At 32.3% G+C, this 19366-nt stretch overlaps 2 protein-coding genes across 4 annotated transcripts; one reads left to right on the forward strand and one right to left on the reverse strand.

Moving 5' to 3' along the window:
* Nucleotides 1–1142: 1142 nt before the first annotated feature.
* Nucleotides 1143–3673, reverse strand: LOC114387484 (probable 1-deoxy-D-xylulose-5-phosphate synthase, chloroplastic). 2 transcript variants are annotated; one of them, XR_003661326.1, is made up of 6 exons: nt 3463–3672; nt 2955–3262; nt 2484–2765; nt 1822–2106; nt 1415–1695; nt 1143–1340 (listed from the first exon to the last, which is right to left on the reverse strand). XR_003661326.1 is itself a non-coding variant. In XM_028347676.1 (5 exons), exons 1-5 carry the CDS (start codon nt 3665–3667, stop codon nt 1489–1491), a joined length of 1287 nt encoding a protein of 428 aa, XP_028203477.1. In that variant the 5' UTR covers nt 3668–3673; the 3' UTR covers nt 1143–1488. The 2 variants fall into 2 exon arrangements, 1 of the variants encoding a protein (XP_028203477.1); XM_028347676.1 differs by having other exon boundaries at nt 1143–1695; nt 3463–3673.
* Nucleotides 3674–10605: 6932 nt separating this feature from the next.
* Nucleotides 10606–18595, forward strand: LOC114387732 (squamosa promoter-binding-like protein 7). Of its 2 annotated transcripts, XM_028347938.1 has the most exons (11): nt 10606–11302; nt 11463–11641; nt 11794–11841; nt 11884–12050; nt 12130–12204; nt 12312–12419; nt 12793–12907; nt 13333–13468; nt 15105–15267; nt 16089–16658; nt 18038–18595. In XM_028347938.1, the coding sequence occupies exons 1-11, from the start codon at nt 10818–10820 to the stop codon at nt 18323–18325; spliced, it is 2334 nt and encodes a 777-aa protein (XP_028203739.1). In that variant the 5' UTR covers nt 10606–10817; the 3' UTR covers nt 18326–18595. The 2 variants fall into 2 exon arrangements, with proteins under 2 accessions (XP_028203739.1, XP_028203738.1); XM_028347937.1 differs by having other exon boundaries at nt 11794–12050.
* The last annotated feature ends 771 nt before the right edge of the window (nt 18596–19366 follow it).

Below are 19366 nucleotides of genomic sequence, written 5' to 3' on the forward strand. Positions count from 1 at the left end.
AGGAACATGCTAATGTTTATCCATAGTGTTGTTCACTGCACAATATACATCCTAGGATCTGCCGACGCTAGTATCAACATCAGAAACTGATTGATGAGTGCAAAGTAATGTGTGGATAATGGATATGTATGTGGTGTCACTATTATATTGCTTGTGCTTCTTTCTCTTGAATTATATTTGGTAGGTCTTTGCACATTATACTACACTAAAAATTAGCGTGCCAGGTTGACATTAGCATGATGAAAACTTTGATGATTATGGAAAATTCAATAATTGTGGGTGTTTAGCATAATCAATGGTCAAATCATGGGGCAATAAACACGAGTCCTACGGTCAGTTTGTACCCCTTATGACATCCTCGTTACGTCATAAACTATAAACCAAAGAAATATATAGCATTTTTTACTGTGGAAAATATTTTAACTTATACCCAAAGAACCCACTAAGTCTGCTTCAAGTGGAGAAGATAAAGATGCTTATTCAATGAACGACAAGAAGGGAGTAACTATATGTATAACGGTACTGCAACACCTAAGTCGGTGTGTAAATTAACAAAATATATTGAACTATTGGACTTACTTGGATGCGTAAGAGGTGTCGTTTATATATTGGACTAATACGCAAGTAAATCACTATCTTGACAATAAGCATAACCATGAGGTGTTTCCAGCAGAAATTATGTCCAATAATCTTTGAAAATTTTGAAACTCCTAACTTGAAAGGTGTGAGTCCGTGACTTAAATTATCTACTTTTTAAAGAGCACTGTGTGATACAAGTTTTAACTATAGTATTGGTCTTCATATTAATCCCCTGAAGGGAATTGGATGGTTAGAACAATCTAAAAATTGTCGCGTTAAACTTGTTTGATGCAAACTCAGAACAACAATAATAATAATAATAATTTATTTTATTTTTTATGTAGATCATATTATTTCTTTTAATACATTTAATTATTCACGTTCTCTAGAAAGTTGTTGTATCCTAGATGAAAACACTTATCATGTATTGTAAAACAGTCCAACCTTCCTTTGTTCTTTTTTATACCTTTTTTTTTATAAATTTATTTTTTGTAGCTCTCTTTATAAACAAAATTTATATTGTCAACTCAGAAATTAGTGTTGCGTAAATTTTAAGAAAATGATTGTAAAGTCAACAATTTTTTTTTTGGGAAAATGAAAGGGGCCTAAGCCCAGGGATAGTTACAAAGCAATAATACTACCAGGGGTTGTCACCCCTAAAACATCATAAAACAGAAACACTGTCAAATGAGAAGAAGGTTGCGCTAAGAGCATAAATTCTACCCCCACGAATGTGCTAGATTGGCTAACCTTCCTTCCACCTAAACTTTTTGTACAACACAATTAGTTAATGAATTTCAGCGCAGATAACAGAACACAAAAGGCTTTTGCATACCCATGGAAAAAATTGAGATTCTAGCTAACTAGTAGGCACTATTATGTGTCAATCTGCATCTTCCACCAGGTGAATCACGCTACTTTGTACATTTCAGGGGATGAAAATTGAACCCCTTCTTTGCATTTCTCTTTTGTCATGACCTCTAGTTCCTCTCTTGCCTGTCCAAGTAAATTGAAAACTGTTGCTGCTATGTGAGATGGTGTAAGTCTAGCTTCATTCAATTGGTCAGCAGGTGATCCATGGTCAATGTAACAATCAGGAAGAACCATTGGCCTCCACTGCAGTTGTAAATCAAAGCCACATCAGTTTTCACTTCAGTAACTAGTTAAATGATCATAGAAACTTCAAATGTGTATATATTAGTATTACAATACTAAAGAAAAACAAGTATTATGGATCAATACCTTCAATTTTCCATCAAGAAGGCCATCAAGGGCCATGAACTGAGCAACATGAGACCCAAATCCTCCTATTGATCCTTCTTCCACGGTGATCAAAACCTCGTGCGATTTTGCAAGGCTTCGAATTAGGGAATGATCCAATGGCTTGCAGAAACGTGCATTCACCACTGTTGCATGCAAGCCAAGATCTCCCAAGAGGGTAGCAGCAGCCACACAGCTCTGAACAGTTGATCCATAGCCCAACAAAGCCACTCTTTCCCCTTCAATTAGTATCCTACCTTTCCCAATCTGTCGAAATATCACAACACAAATGTGTGTGTTTGGATGAATATATATAAAATTAATTTTGGTTAGAATTTTGATTTTGGAGAAATGTGATTTATGTTTGAATGTTTTTATTATGAAAGCAAGTTAGAAGTAAAATTTAGTATAATTGTTTTTATCAATTCCTAAAACTGCTTCAACTTAAAATCAATTTTGGACCCAGAATCAATCCATAAAAGTGGAATCAAACATGTAAAAATTGATCTAAAATTACATTACTCATATTTTAATGTGATTCTAGAAAATTCAACGTCAAACCAAACATGTTATAAGTTGATTTGCATAATTATTCCTAATCAAGTAATCATCTTCATAAAGGTACCAATATAATTCTAACTTACCTCAAGAGGAATGCCTTTATTCCCTGGTGGTAGTTCAACACCAACACCATTCCCTCTCGGGTATCGGAAACAACTGGGTCGATCATCAATGGCAGCTGCAGTGGCAACCATATGAAAAAGCTCTGCTTCATCAGAAGGAGCCATCACCACCATGTTAGGGAGGCATGCCATAAAAGTGACATCAAATGCACCACAGTGTGTGCAACCATCTGGTCCAACTAATCCAGCTCTGTCTATTCCAAATCTTACAGGCAGCTTTTGCAAATCCACATCATGCACCACCTTCGAATGGACGCACAACACATACTTAGCATAGATTACAAAGGTAACAATATAGACTAATCATGTCCAGACCATTGCTCATAGTAATTCATCTTGTTATCACTAACTGATAATAGGGACCAAAAAAAACTATACAAAGATGAAGATGTTTTGAAAGAAGTTATCTTATGCTTATCAGCCTATGCAAACCTGGTCATAAGCTCTCTGCATGAAGGATGAGTTAATTGCACAAAAAGGCTTAAAACCTTCACAAGCCAAGCCTGCCGCAAAGGTAACAGCATGCTGTTCTGCTATCCCCACATCAAAGCATCTTGTTGGGAAACGACGAAGGAAGTGATTCATGCCAGTTCCACCTCCCATCGCAGCATGAATTCCAATAATGTCTTTGTCAGCTTCTGCTTCTGCAATCAAAGCCTCTGCAAAGTATGTTGAATATGACTTGGTGGTGGCCTTGGCCTTGAATTGTTCTCCAGTTGCTGGATCAAACTTAGATACCACTGCAAAATCAAATCAAGTTACATACCTGTCATGAATATAGCAAGTCAAAGATTAATTATGCTTTCTATTAAAAAAGTGTATTTTCTATAGAAATAACTATAGGTGATGGACTGTAGGTGTCCAAAGTGACAGATTAAGATTTTATATCTTTAATTTAATAGCTTGGTGGTATTTGGTCCATTCTTATTAACTCTTTTACCATGGTACTTGGCTGCTGCTCTTTCTGCATAAGGGTATCCGTGGCCTTTTTCAGTGACAACATGGATCACGCAGGGACCAGTTGTTTCAGTATTTTTAACTTCATTGAGAATGGCAACAAGATCATTCATGTTATGACCATCAACGGGACCTATATAGTAAAGTCCAAGCTCTTCAAACAGTGTTGATCCAGAACTGCTAATCATGCCATGCGCATGGCTAACATTATTAAAATTAATTTTTGTAATCTTCAAACAGTGCTAATCAGGTGATATTAAAATTAATTAAAGGGGATTTTATTTGCACCTTTCTTTTTCTCTTTCCATCTATCATCTCATTTAATTAATTTTAATATCACCTGATTACTTTAAAGCCAAATATATCAAACTAAAAAAAATAAGAAATCACTCTTACCTTCTTTAGCTTTCTAAGAAGTATGTTCATTTCTATAAAAAAAAAAAAATGAAAGCATGTTCATTTTCATTTGCCAAGAGAAAGCCACCTTCATAGGAATTATATAATATAGAAATTTTCAAAGAAGTTATCATTCTCAGGGGTGTTCATAATTGATGATCGTTAAAATATTATAGGCGGCTGATGACCTACTTGAATAAAATCTCGAAATATCAAATAACCACTGCCACCTTCATAGGAATTAGTTTCTGTAATATTATATATATATATATATATATATATATTACAAAAATTAATTTTAATAATGTTAGCTTTTACATTATGAAAACTAGTTTTTGTAATGTATAAAAATGATTACATTACAAAAACTGATTTTCAAAATATATTAATAGATAATTACATTGCGGAAATTAATTTTCATAACATATATTTTTTAAATATATTGCAAAAATTAATTTTCATGAAGTATGTTGTCGGAAAAAAAAAAATAGACGATAGGTGGAAAGAGAAAAAGAAAGGTGCAAATAAAATCCCCTTCCCAAATGCAAAAGCGCAAATGCTACCCATATAATTTTCCAAACGGCCAGTTTCGAAGCCAGGATTTTGTGGGTGACACATACGGGGGGTTGTTGTTAACCCCATTTCAATTACTTTTGACTCTTACTAAGGGATAGACCCCTTTTTTTATTCAAAAAAAAAATCCTTATCAGAGAATTTGAATAAAATATATAATAGAGTCATGATTTTGTTGCAAAATTATTTTCGTATCCTCTTTATTATAACATAATCATAATTCAATTATATAATATATAAAAAAATTATCATAATTTTATTCTATATTTTTTTATCACTCCATATATAATAACGAAATCACGATTTTGCTGTTATATTTTTTTACACCCCCTTTAATATTATGTAATTGTAATTTTGTTGTTATTTTTTTCACAACACAATGGAACGATGAAATCATGATTTTATTGAGGTGAAAAAATTAATGGAATCATAATTATGTTATAGATATATAAACCCCAAAAAAATGCAATAGAATGGAGATTTCGTTGTGTCAAAATACACAATGGAAATCTCAATTTGGTTACATATTTTTTTTAGAAGAAAAAAAAACGAAATTATGATTCCATCATAAATAGTATACAAGGGAATAACAATTCCATTGAATAAGAAATAGCGAGGGAAAAATCACTACTTGAGATGTGAGTTGGGAAGGAGAGGAAGAAGGGTTTAGTCCAGGTAGAGGATGAAGGGTTGGGAAGGGAAGGGAGGGAGGAGGGTTGTGAGGGGTTAGAAAAGAATGCGAAGGGTGGGGTTTTGTGTGCAAAGAAGGGAAAGAGAAGGTTGGGAAGGAGGGGTGCCATGAAGGGAAGGGGAGCGCGGATAGGAGGGCAAAAAAGACTTTTCATCGGGTGATCGAGGTCAATAGTGGCTCCCGTTACAGGCAAATTGATCACATTGAGTTTTATTTATAAACTATTTCTCAATAAGGGTTCATTTTGAAACATATTGTGCGGGAGGTTTTTTTTGGTAAACATTGCACCAGTACGATCAGCGAATTCGTCCACGTGGCAACTTGGAGTGCATTTCGCCATTGGGGTTGGCAAAATAGTCAGCATTTGGCCATTGGGGTTGGCAAAACAATCAGCATTTGGCCATTGGGGTTGGCGAAACAGGCTTGGTAGAGTAGATTTCGCCATCTCATTAGCGAAATAGGTGCAGAGAGTGGATTTCGTCATCCTTTTGATGCTGAAATCGTATTTATTAGGAGAGATTTGATTAAAAATCATTTTCAATTATAAAATAAAATATTAATTGATGTTAAAAAAAGTAAATGTATTTATTAGCATCAATTAAGAGATTTGATTAAACGATTTTAGCATCAATTATGCTATAAAATAAATACATTTATTAGCACCAATTATCTTATAATTACAAACGATTTTTTAATCTTTCCAAATTTGTTTCGCTAACACCACCAACGAAACATGCAGAGGATGGTCACATGAATGCACTCCAAACCTGTTTTACCAACCCCGATGGCGAAATGCTGATTGTTTCGCCAACCCCAATGGCGAAATGTACTCCAAGCTGCCATGTGGATGGATTCGTTGATCGTGCTGATGAAATACTTACCAAAACAGACCCCTTGCACAATATGTTTCAAAATGGACCCTTATTGAACAGTAGTTTGTAAATGAAACTCAATGTGATCAATTTGCCCCCATTACATATTATTTTTGTGTATTTTTTGTTTGAAAGTTTCATAACTTTCGATGCACTCAACCCGAAAATTATGTGTGTTGATAGATTGATTTCAACGGATGTTTAAACACTCTTGAACAACAAAATTAAGATTTGATGCGGGATCATGAAGAGGACAAGTGATAAAAGAATATAGGAAACATGGTACTAGCATGTTAGGATTTAGGATTGAAATTAGGGGTGTTTCAGAATGTGATTTGATGTGATCTTAGCTTAAAATTAGTCCAATCCAAACAAGAAAATCAAGTTTTGTTTGATTGAATTTAAATTATTTATGAAATTCAAATTAATCTTTTATGATTTGGTTCGATTCAATTTTTACACTTTGAAAACTATGCTAGTAAGTATCAAAAAATGCTAAAAAAAATTGTTATTAATTAGACAAAACTTGAATAAATACTAGTTCAATAATCAATGGTATAAATGAATAACAAAAGTTTCAACAATTGAATTTTAAAGTAAAAGAGTAATTGGTTTTCAAGTTGAATAATATTTAAATGATAATCATTTATCTAGGGATATTTGTGTATCAATTTGATTTGATTGAATTTTTGCTTATCAAACCACAAACCAAACTCAACCACATGGTTTGGAAAATAAAAAACCAAACCAAATTTATGACCATCAATTTTTCAATGATTTTTGATTTTTCGATTTTATGTTTGATTTCATTCGATTCTAAACACTCATAATTAAAATATATTGCAACAGTTAGGAGATGTATGGGTAATAACTGTACTGGCCCATGAGTCACATGAATCATGATTATGTTGAGTCTTAAGTTGGTAGCTGGTGTTGTGGTGCAGAATAATGCTCATATTCATTTTAATAAAATTTAAATTTATATCAATTGTTACGTATGATGTGTGAATATAAAGTATCACCTCAGTATTTCTACTAAATATTAGATGTTAAGTTGACAAATGAATTAGAATTATACAATTAAACTTAGTTGGGTTCCAAATTTGCTAGAAAAAAAATTGAGAGGAGAGATCAATTTTGATAAATGATTATAAACATGACTCAAAATACAATTAAACCTAATTTTTTAAATTCAAAATCAACGTGATCTTACTCGTTACTATCTCTAATTAGAGATGTTTGGATAAAATTGCATGATAGATTAATAATTTAAATAAAAAATATCAATTTAAATATAAAATTTGCCTTAGGTTGCATGCTTGGGTATTGAATGTTAAAAGTACATATTTGAATATAAATTTTGCAAGGTAGATTATTAATTTAAATAAAAATAAAAAGAATAACAAATAAAATTTCTATGGAACATAAATCAACACATAGTGTTTTCTAGTTTCTAGACAGAAAATATATCAGGGTACGTGTTATATTCTATGTGTACAGAAGTGAAATTATAAATTCTTTAAGAAATTCTATTTTCAAGGAATCAAGTGCGAAACATTCATATTTGAATATCTTGAATATTAAAGTTGTGCTTAGTTAATGTTTTATAAATTTTATATATAATATAACATCCTTAAAATTTTATATATAACTTCTAAAAAAATATAACTTTTTTTATGAAAGAAATTAAATTATTAAAAAATTATGTTAAGTATAAAAAAGTTAAACATTTTTTTTTATTAACACGAACAAATAGGCTAATAAGCTTTATAATTTTGATCAGTCATGGATTAGGGAATTCTAATAGCTTCTTCCTTCCATTTTACTGGTTTATTTTTTACACATGAAAAATATTGGGACAATGCTCTGGCATCAATTTGTCCGAGTCTGACTTGATTTGCAATTTGAAAGATGAGTTACTTAACAACCAACAACTATGGTCCTTCATTGTTTTAATGGATGTAATCAAAAGATTCCTTTGATGACGATCGTCCACCTTATCATTCTATCTCTTTCATTTATAATTTTGTTTCAATGGGAAGGAAATGAGATTGTTATTGAAGTTTTCTATATATTGGTCTGAAGTTATGATATAAAATTTAAAAGATATAATGATTGTTTTTACAGTTTTATTATAACTTTATTTAATTATTTAGCATACCTTTTATATTACTTTATTAATTATTTTCTTATTTATTTATTTTAAATTTTATGATAAATATATAGAACAATTAAAAATAGATAAAGATAAAAAATATAATAACAAATAATAATTAATAATCTCCTAAAAATTTAAAATAATAAATATTTTAAAAATCGACACTTAGGTCCATTTGGAAGGATGAAAATAAAACGCATAATGTCAAATGAACTTGCTCCAATAATAAAAATAATTTTTTTATTCTTAGAAACTCATCTAACATCTTTTATTGGAGATGACATAAATAATTGTATTAAATATTTGAAAAAATATCCTTATTGTCCATAATGATCTTATTTGGGTGGAATATGATTATATTTACTGAAAAATAAATGTGGTGTGGACAAAAAATTACACTAAAAATTCTAAAAACTTATATGATTGAAACTAATATATTTTTTAAAATTAAATTAAATAGTTTATTTTTTTAAAATTTAGTTACTTTCCTAAAGTATATCCAAATGATGATAGTTATACCCTCATTTAGCTTTTAATAAATTTTACCTTTCTTATCTATTTATCTATTGAGTCAAGTGTTATTTGCAAAGTAATAAATTTTACTCTAATAGGATGCACTTACAAAACTTTTTTCTGCAATTTAGAGAGAATAGAAACAGACATGCGTTGTATAAAGCATTGATTTAGTTTTTAAGTAATGAATTTTTTTAACTAATAAAATTATATAACTAGTCCCTATAATATTGAATAACCATCAATTTAATCCTTGGGTTGATATAATTTATTTCGATATTTTTTATATACTCCCTCCGCTTATCTGTTGTAGATTATATAATGTTTAAGGTTATGAACAAGTATTACAAAATATAACTAATTTTTTAATGTATTAGTTATGTATTTAGTTAACGACTCATTTATTATTTTATATATTCCTATTACTAAGTATTGATTAAGAGTAATCTTGAAAAAAATATTTAATGCAAGATTTTCCGAGTTTCATGTTTATGCATTGAGACATTCAATTACAAATTATCATTTAAATACTTTAAGATAATTATTTTAAAAATTAACAAAATTATTATACATTGATGAGTTGTTATTAGATGATCGTGTAATTTTTTTATTAATGTACAATTTTTTTACTCTTTGTAAAACAACATATATTTTAAAATATTTTTTTTCTCTAAAACTTAGTATAATTTAGAACTTGGAACAGATTATTATATATTCTTTTTTTCCTATGTATCTATATAATCGAATTGAAATTATGATTTTATCAAATATTTTTATTTACTTTATTTTTTGTTTTTTAAGAAAAAGAAAGTTCTAATTATTTAACAAATTACATCTATCTATATAGATATACGGTTTATTTCAATATTTAAAGCACCATGTAATATGATTTCTAATACCTTAATGATTATTCACATAATTACATTAATTTAAAGTTTATTTAATAGAGAGAGTGATACTGCATTGACCATATTGATGGCTTAATTATTTAAACATATTCTGTGCGTTCCAAACATATCAACATTTTTACCGCATATTAATTGTAAAATATATTTTTTAGTAAATTATATTAATTATTTTTGAGGTTCCATAAAATTATATAAAATTTCATTGTTTTACAAGGAAGAAAGTAAGGACATTGTAAATGTTAAAAAAACCGAAAAAATAATGTGATTTCACAAAATTTATGGGTCATTAGTGTGTTTTTTTTCCTATACTTCTTACATTTTTCTCTTTACTTCATTTTTTTTTTAATGTTAAAAGAGGATTTGGTATTCTTGTTATCAATATATTTTAAAAATATTACAAAGAGTTTGAATATCATTTAAAAACAACCCTCTAAAAAGGGAGTGCACTTTTTCCATTTATTGTTTCTATTTATAAAGAATAAATGCATATTTTCCTTTTTTTAAGAGACATATTTTCCTTTTACTCATTTTAAGTATGAATTTTGCTATTTTAATTTCATTAGTTTTCTTAAAGATTAAGCTTAAATCTAATTGATTATCTTTAATGATTTTTTTTAATTATATTATTTTTTATATCCACATTACTCAAACTACCTTCCTCAAGGAAATAATCCAATATCACTTGCATGGTTATTGAATATTATTTTTTCTCATTTAATTATTTTTTTATTTGTTTCTATCCCTTTTACCTTTATTTGAGAATAATGATATTCTTTACTAATAGGAGAAATCATTATCAAAATCTATATAAAGACCGCAAAAAAGACACTCCCAGCTTTAACTTAGAAGGTACCTGTATATGGATACAACTTGTTTTAAAAGATATAATTATTATTAGAAGTTAAAATAAAATGTTGTAGTGGTTTATAATAATTGATAATACTTTTATATAACAGCAAGAAATTAAAAAAAGTTTAAAAATAATAGAGAAATAAATAAAGCGCGCGTGAGAGAAGAAAGAGAGCGCGTAGTTGAGAGTAAACTTGCAAATGTCGCCACGATGACCCATCATCGCTCCGCTGTTGTTGAAGACCCCGAGAGTCAGAGAGAGAGAACGAAACAACGCTGTTTCTTCCATTCTCCGCCAAACATCCAACCACCCCTAACAAACGACACCAACCACAGCACAATTCCGATTCAATTAGGGTTTCCACTTTCCAATTTTCCATGGAACCCCAATCTCTCCCTCCTCCTCCCACCATGGACGACGCCCAAGACCCTTCCTCAATTTGGGACTTCTCTTACCTCCTCGACTTCAACCTCGACGACCAAGATGGTATTTTTACTAGCAGTAACTCTCTCCCTCTTCCCTTAAACGACGACGACGACGCCGCCGCTCCCGAGATTTCTCAAAACGACAGGGTCCGAAAGCGCGACCCGAGGATGACATGCTCCAACTTCCTCGCGGGTCGGGTCCCCTGCGCCTGCCCCGAACTCGACGCGAAACTCGAGGACGAGGGTTTGCCCGTCAAGAAACGCGCCCGCACCGCGCGTGCATCTGCGTCCGCACGCTGCCAGGTCCCTGGCTGCGAAGCCGATATCTCAGAGCTCAAGGGGTATCACCGCCGACACAGGGTTTGCTTGCGCTGCGCTAATGCCGCCACCGTTATGCTCAACGACGAGGCCAAGAGATACTGCCAACAGTGTGGAAAGTGCGATTTTTGTTTCACTCTCTTCTTCTCTTTTCCGTCATTTGATTCAATTATTACTTCGCTGCTGAGTTACTTCTATTGTTCTAGATGTGCTTCAATTGAATGCTACCTTGCGATTGTGTTGTTGAATTGACGGTTAACTATGCGAATTTCTTCGCAGGTTTCACGTTTTGTCGGATTTCGACGAAGGTAAACGGAGCTGCAGAAGGAAGTTGGAGCGGCATAATACCAGAAGGAGAAGAAAGCCTCCGGCGGATTCTGGAGGTGCTGCTCATAGTGAACTACTTCAACCTGTTGCTCAAAATGAGGAACACAATTATCATGTGGAAGCTGGAAAAGGTTTATTTTCAGTATTTGATATTACTATGCCATGCTGATAGTCTCATTTTTTCTCCCTTTTCCATTATTTTCTTCATATGGATGTGGTAGTTTAGATAAAGTTGGTTTTTTGTGTTGCAAGAATGCTCACTGGCTGTGTACGAATCGTGCAGATTGTTCAAATTTGAGTACCGATGTCAATGACGTAGGAGTGTCTCCAGATCATGAAGATGAACCGGTCTCCATTCCCAGCTTGGCTCCAGATCATGAAGATGAACCGGTCTCCATTCCCAGCTTGGCTCCCGAAGCACAGAATATTAATAGTGACAGTGTTGTGTCTTTGGCTGTTTCTGGTGAAATGCGGGTGAATAGTGGGAACACTTCTAATTCACCTTCGTATTGCAACAATAAGAATGCCTATTCGTCTGTGGTGGGTTGCCCTTTTTGTTTGTTATTAAATGTATTAGGAAATCGTGGTTAGTGTTTGCTGATTGAAAGTTCATTTGTAGTGCCAAACAGGTCGGATTTCTTTTAAGCTTTATGATTGGAATCCTGCAGAATTTCCTAGAAGGCTACGACACCAAGTATTTTAAAGCATTGTTATTGCAGTTTAGTATTTGAATAGTGGCAAGATCTTCTGCTATGTACATGTATGTAACTGATTAACAGGCAGCCAATTGCATTTGTGCAGATATTCCAATGGTTGGCAAATATGCCTGTAGAGTTGGAAGGATATATCCGCCCTGGGTGTACGATCCTGACAGTTTTTATTGCAATGCCTAACATTATGTGGATAACTGTAAGGGTTCAACTTGATGTTCTTTACATTATGTGGTTCTTGTGTCATGGTTAAGTGGTCTTATTACCAGTTACCTGCCACAATATTGGACTAATAAACTGTATGGTTCTTTGTTCTGCTCATTATTCTGGGCAGTTTTTGCTAAATTTTGCTGATTGAGATGCTTATTTGTGCTCTAATCTACTAATTAGTATTTACTATATACCATCTGATACATATTCCCTCTTTTAATTTGATGATTCTAGAACTTGATACTTCAACTAAAATAGAAGAAAATTTGCTTTCCCTCATTTTTCAAGTTTTTACGGACTTTGATTTGTTAACTTTTTTTCTCCTGATTTCATTTTTTCTTTCTCTTTTATGGACCAACCAGTTATTGAAAGACTCTTTGGAGTATGTGCACGATTTTGTTGCTCCTGGAAAGATGCTGTCTGGAAGAGGCACCGCATTAGTTCATCTGAATGACATGATCTTCCGTGTTATGAAAGGTTTTTTGCTGTTTTGTGTTCATTATGTATGCGTTATATATCTTCTTTTTGGCTTACTCACTTTTAGTATTTTATACCTTGATCCTTGTGACAATATTAATGGTTTTGTAGGGTATTTATCCTCCATCTTGGAGATGTGCATTATGTTCTAATTTTTCCAAAACAAATTAAACAATAACAAGTTTCTATTGGATTAGTTTCCCTATTTATTAATATTTCATGATTTGTTTCCTTATTTAGTTAGGATTATGATCTAGTATTAATGTAAATAGAGGTTATTGCTTTATGTTTTGTATCATATTGTAACACATCGTATCGTATCAAGTCAATATCAATTTTCATATATTCAGTCTTTGTATCTTCATGTTTTTTTCCCTCTATACCTGAACTCTATCATTTCAACAAGCACATTTCTATGGTTACAGATGGAACTTCTGTGACAAAAGTTGAAGTTAACATGCTGGCACCGAGGCTTCACTATGTTCATCCCACATACTTTGAGGCTGGCAAACCTATGGAGTTTGTTGCTTGTGGAAGTAACTTACTGCAGCCTAAGTTTCGGTAGGTAATTGTCACCTCTAATAATTTAAACCAGTTCTTTGTTGCATTTATTTTTATAATAGACATAACATAAGCATGTTTGTCTGCATATGTGCATTATATCTGTTTTTAGCAATGTTGAAGTTGGGGTAAGCATCCATAAGCAAAAAGAGAGCGGGAGATGTGTAATATTATGGTAGAGGGTTTGGAGCATCCTTAGATCTTATTGAACCTGAAATCTAAGTATTTTGTGTCCCATAAACAAGAATCTTTAAACTTCGAAAGGAACTTTGGGTTCACATGTAATTGGTTGTTGGCAAAGAAGACATGTAATGTTGTTTTTCTCCTATATACTGTTTTATGATTGATTTGGCTTTATATTCATAATTCATGCTGATAAAAAAAAATATTCATAATTCATAATGTAACCATTTCTTGCGATTATCTCATCATGGTTAAAGAGAGACTGTTTTATGTTGTTAGAAGCTATGAAGCACCGACACTGACACGGACACCGGACACGACACAATCAGAACAAAACTTAAATTCAAAATCATAAGTAAAACAACTAAGTCATACATAAACCAATCATAAGTACAAAACAGTCCAAGTGCAGCAATCTGACAAGTAGGATAACAGAAGCAGAGCAAAGAATAACGAAGTTATAAAACACTCTTATAAGAAAATAAAAGAGAATCACAGAGATGAGAGGAACGAACAGAGAACCCACAAGCTTTGTAGTTGCAGCAAACAGAGAAGCCACTTTGAAAAAACCCACTAGAGTACTGCAGTTGCAGCAAGCAAAACGAGAGAGATGGGAGTTGCAGCAGCAGCAAACAACAAACAGAACAAGAGAAACCACAAGCTTTGCAGTTGCAGCAAACAGAGAATGAGAGAGATGAAAGAGAGAGAACGAGATGGAGTGGGTTTGAGATGAAGTGTGAGTGAAAGAGATGGAGCCAAGGATTAATTTCACAAAAGAATAGGGGGCACGAGAGTTTAGGTGAGGGAATTTGGTCAACTAAAGAAGAAATATGGCTTGTGTTATTGTTTTTTGGGCTGAAATGGGTTTACTGGGCTGTAAAACCTGGCATGTGCGAACTAATGATAAAAAAAAAAGCTTGCAACAAAGTTCTACATATTTTCATAATGAATATATAAATAACAAAGGCTAGTAAAATCTTCACTATCAATTTAAATAAATGAGCTATCCGTGGGCCATTAATGTTGAGCTTGTAATGCTTGAACTTGACTCATTTAAATAATTGAGCCTATTTCCAAGCTTCACTTTGTTTATTTAATTAAACAAATGAGCTTGATTGAGCATTTAATAAGTTGAGTTTGAATAGTTCAGGAATAGCTAAGCTCATTTACATCCCTAAATTTATTTTATTTTGGAATCTAAGTTCCTTATGTGGTTTAGCCCAAGAGCATGGTAAATGTACATCATATGTGGCACTAACTTTATTAGTTTTTTTTGTCTTTCTCCAATCTCATTGCTGTTAGCATATCTAATGTAATATCAAATTGATCATGCTTTATACTTTCTTTTATTTCAGTTGATATAATTTTCAAATGTCATCTTTGTACAGCTAGTTTTGATTCTGGTTCCCTTGTCAATGTGTTTCTGACTGTATTGAGGTGGTAATCATGACAGGCTTCTTGTATCATTTTCTGGAAAGTATCTGAAATGTGAGTATTGTGTGCCATCTCCACATAGCTGGACTGAAGACAATATTTCGTGTGCTTTTGACAATCAGTTATACAAGATATATGTTCCTCATACAGAGGAAAGTCTCTTTGGGCCTGCATTTATTGAGGTAATAATTGACCTATAGTTCTGTTTCCTTTAACTATGCTTTGACCTGGATGTTTTATTTGCTTACTGCTGTGTTTCTTTGCTTATACTTTGGGAACACCTGATGTTGATCGTAATTACTTCCAGGCCTGTTAAACGTGTTGTACGCACACATATGCTTGTGCTAGAGACTCATCAAACAAATTAATGAAAATATAATTTTTAATGACCACATTTGAGTACTTTGAGCTTAACCAGATCATATAATTTGTGTGCCATTTTTGATTGGTAATATTTTTCTTTCTTTCTTTATTTATTTATTTTGTGCTTGTTTATATTTCTGATAACTAAATTTGAAGACATCAGAAGATCTCCAAAACGAGCATGCAAAACTGTGGTAGCATATCATTCTTAGAAAGTCATTCCCTGGTATTTGATTCAGCACTGTTACCCTGTTGGTTCTTTTTGTTAGACCGGTTCTTGTCCGAAGTACATGTAATTTATGTAAGTAGGCTCTGTAACTAATGGCTGCAGTGGTTAGGAGAGTTATTGACTTTGAGCTTTGGAATCCAGTACTGAATTGTACTAATGCTTTATTTATTAATTAGGCATGTCTCTTGATGATAATAGCTTCAAATTAAGATAAATTGTCTGTATCTTTTGGTTTAATACAACATTGATTGTCAGTCCATTTACAAGTTTGATTAAGTTTCATTTATAAATGCTTCACATCAGTATGAAAGATCTTTTTTTTAAAAAAAAAAAAATTAAAAATTGTTGCTTTTATGCTAATTCATATTTCTTACCCCTTGTGTCTTATTGCATTCCTTTTGCTTTTTGCAGGTGGAGAATGAATCTGGTTTATCAAACTTCATTCCTGTACTCATTGGGGACAAAGAAATTTGTACTGAAATGAAGACACTGCAGCAAAAATTAGATGTTTCTCTCCTTTCTAAACAATTCCAGTCTGCATCTGGTGGTTCTATCTGCAGCTCATGTGAAACTTTTGCACTTAGTCACACATCATCATCAGACTTCCTTGTAGATATAGCATGGTTGCTTAAGGACACCACTTCAGAAAATTTTGACAGAGTGATGACAGCTTCACAAATTCAAAGATATTGCCATTTGTTGGATTTTCTGATATGCAATGATTCAACAATTATTTTGGGAAAAATATTACCAAATTTGATAATCTTGACAGAGAGCGTGGAATCCAACAATGTTGTAATTAATAGGACAAGTGATGTTGACATAACGCAACTCCTGAATCACATACATAATGCTAGTAATGTCATATGTCAGAAACATCAGCAAAGTAGAAGTATAATTGTGCACTCTGAAATGGAAGGCTTTAAACTTGCTCAGGGCTGCTCCCAAGATAACATGCTATCAGTTGCAATTAACAGCCAGGTTAGGACTATTAATTTTCTTTCCTAGTTTTCTCCCTGATGATGATGAAATATGAACACATTTTGAAATTTTGAAGTTTTAGAGTTACATGCTTTATAACTTTATTTTACTTTATTGGCATTTTCTTGCCACTTAATGGAAAATAAAGTTGATGCATCCGGTGTTGATATAAGCTGTCTAACTCTTGTTCTCTAAACTGGTGGCAACGACAATCAATTTGTTAGAGCTCTTGTCAGTTTAAAATTGAGTGAAATGTGATAACTTGGAACTTAGCAATTGAAGTGTTTATGTGCAGATTTCACTAATACACTTGTATTTAAGATATTATTAGAGAGGTCGCAATGATTGTTAGACAGAAGGAAGTTGTTAACACATTCAAATTGGGAAGCAGGGGTAAGATTGAATAAAAAGGGAAAGAGTATACCTATAAAAAAAAGTAAGGGAAAGAAGTAGGAGTTAGGGTTACCCATTGAAATAATAGAAGCAATCAATAGTTACCATTTCTTTTGTTATGGTTATTTTGTGGGATTTATTTCTCACACAATAATTCATTAAATTATAGAATGGATTTTTACCTATACCTAGATCTCAGATAAATGAAAATTTTATTGATAAAACCTTTTCAATTGTAGCCAATATCTTATTACAAATAATTGCGATATCTTCGGGAGAAAAAAGGGCATTCACTTATTATAGAGATGGTGCGATTTGATTCTATTTTTTTTACCGAAACCGGTAAAAAAGTGGAAAAAACCCACGCCTGCTGAAGGTGAAATTTGTAAATGAAAGGATTAATTCCTTCTGTCATGTATCCTCGATTAATGCATCCTCATATGCTTGAACTTTAGGTTTATAGTATTAAGTGAAAGGTTATACCTATACTTATGTGGACCAAATAATTCAATGGGGGTTGTAACTGAACCATACCACATAGTTCTAGCAACGACAAAAGCTGCAAAAAAGACAGTAGCAATACTGCTGGAAAGGACAGTTTCGATATTTCCCATCCGTAATCCTTTATATAGACGTTGGGGTGGACGCACACTAAGATAGTCACAATAAGAAGAGTTGTCTTGGTGATTATGTTTAATTTATTGCATTACACCCTATTATTATCTATTTATCCTGAATTTCTTATCTTCTAGCTGAACTTGGAGTATGTTTTTATTTATAAATATTAGAATTTAGTTTCATTGGTTTAGTTCTTCTGATGTTAACATCCAAGCTCCCAGCAATTCCTTTTTGTGTTTTAATTTATCCTGCAGTTTGGATATCCCCTACGTAGTATTCTCGTTTTATAACTTCAGATAGTTTGTAAGATCTAGTGACACTGCTATAGCATTTAACATGCTTTTTCTACATGGATATTTGTTTTTCAGGGTATCCTGTCGAGAACAGATGAGAAGTGGGGAGTACTGAAAAGTCCAACTTCTAATGACAAAACGGAAAGAATACCACTTTTGAAGAGGGATATTATAATGAGCGTGGAAGAGTTGCCTGAAAGATATGGGCGTCGATGTTTGGGCAGGGGATTCTTGACCTCTCGACCAGCTATTTTTGTGATTGTTTCGGTTGCTGTTTGTCTTGGGGTATGTGTTGCCGTCCTTCATCCTGGTAGGGTTAGTGAGTTAGCAGTATCGGTTAGAAGGTGCTTGTTTAACTATTAGTATTTTTTGCATTTGTCTTCTAGTTGGTACATATTTGTTGTAACACTAAATAAAATGGTGTTATGGGGATAATTAGATAGTTTATTACATTGGAAGCTTAATCCAAGGTTGCTAATTTGTGCATTACCAATTTTATCGGATGTCCAGAGGGACTTGCAGTTACAGGTGCTGTGATGTGACTGCAACGAGTCTGATCATTATAGTTAAAGTTTGTAATTCCTGTTATCATTATATTATTACAATTGGGTTTTTATGCCAGAGTTCTCTCTAGAAACGTGTAATTCTTGTTATCATTATATTATAATCCTGACTAGACTTCAAGAATAAGTGTGGCTCATTTTCTGAATTAATCAATTAAAAAATAAGTTTACTTTTTAGTTTTAAATTCAATTCATTTTTAACTCTTAAGTGGCCGAGTTTGATAAATCAGGTTAAATTCGATATAATAATATATAGTACTATGGAATATTTTTTATAATATGAAAGTAAAACTGTTGTTAAATTAGAAAGATGTGTGTAGGCATTTAGTCCATTGTCTATTATAGCCCAAATAAAATGAAAAAAAATAAGAAATGAAGTGTACATATAAGAGAGAAGAAGGTAAGAATATCAGACGAGAGGGGAGTGGAATAAGAGGCACAATACATGAAGTGAAAAATTAAGCCCCAGGCACCGCTTGTAATGTTGGAGTGGACGATTGTGTGAGGCAAGGCCACATTGTGATGTTTGTACTTTTGTACATCAACATTCAACTCCGCTTTCACCATTATGAATTATGATCTGTTTTAAATTATTCACTCTAACTATAAAAATGGATTTTCCCATTGAATACTGTCAAGATATTTATATAACATGGCAAAAATCTCACAAGTTACAACTATACAAAGAATTAAATAAAATAATCAATCGATTATACATCTCAAATACCAGAACTAAGTTCTTTTATGATATGCTGCTATTGGTACTATTACTAATATTTATGATTTAAATCAAATTAGATTAAATTATAAATGATTCTTGATTTAAGTTTTTCAAAAGGTA

Source organism: Glycine soja, chromosome 15 (genome assembly GCF_004193775.1).
Source record: "Glycine soja cultivar W05 chromosome 15, ASM419377v2, whole genome shotgun sequence".
In the NCBI taxonomy this organism is placed as follows: domain Eukaryota; kingdom Viridiplantae; phylum Streptophyta; class Magnoliopsida; order Fabales; family Fabaceae; genus Glycine; species Glycine soja.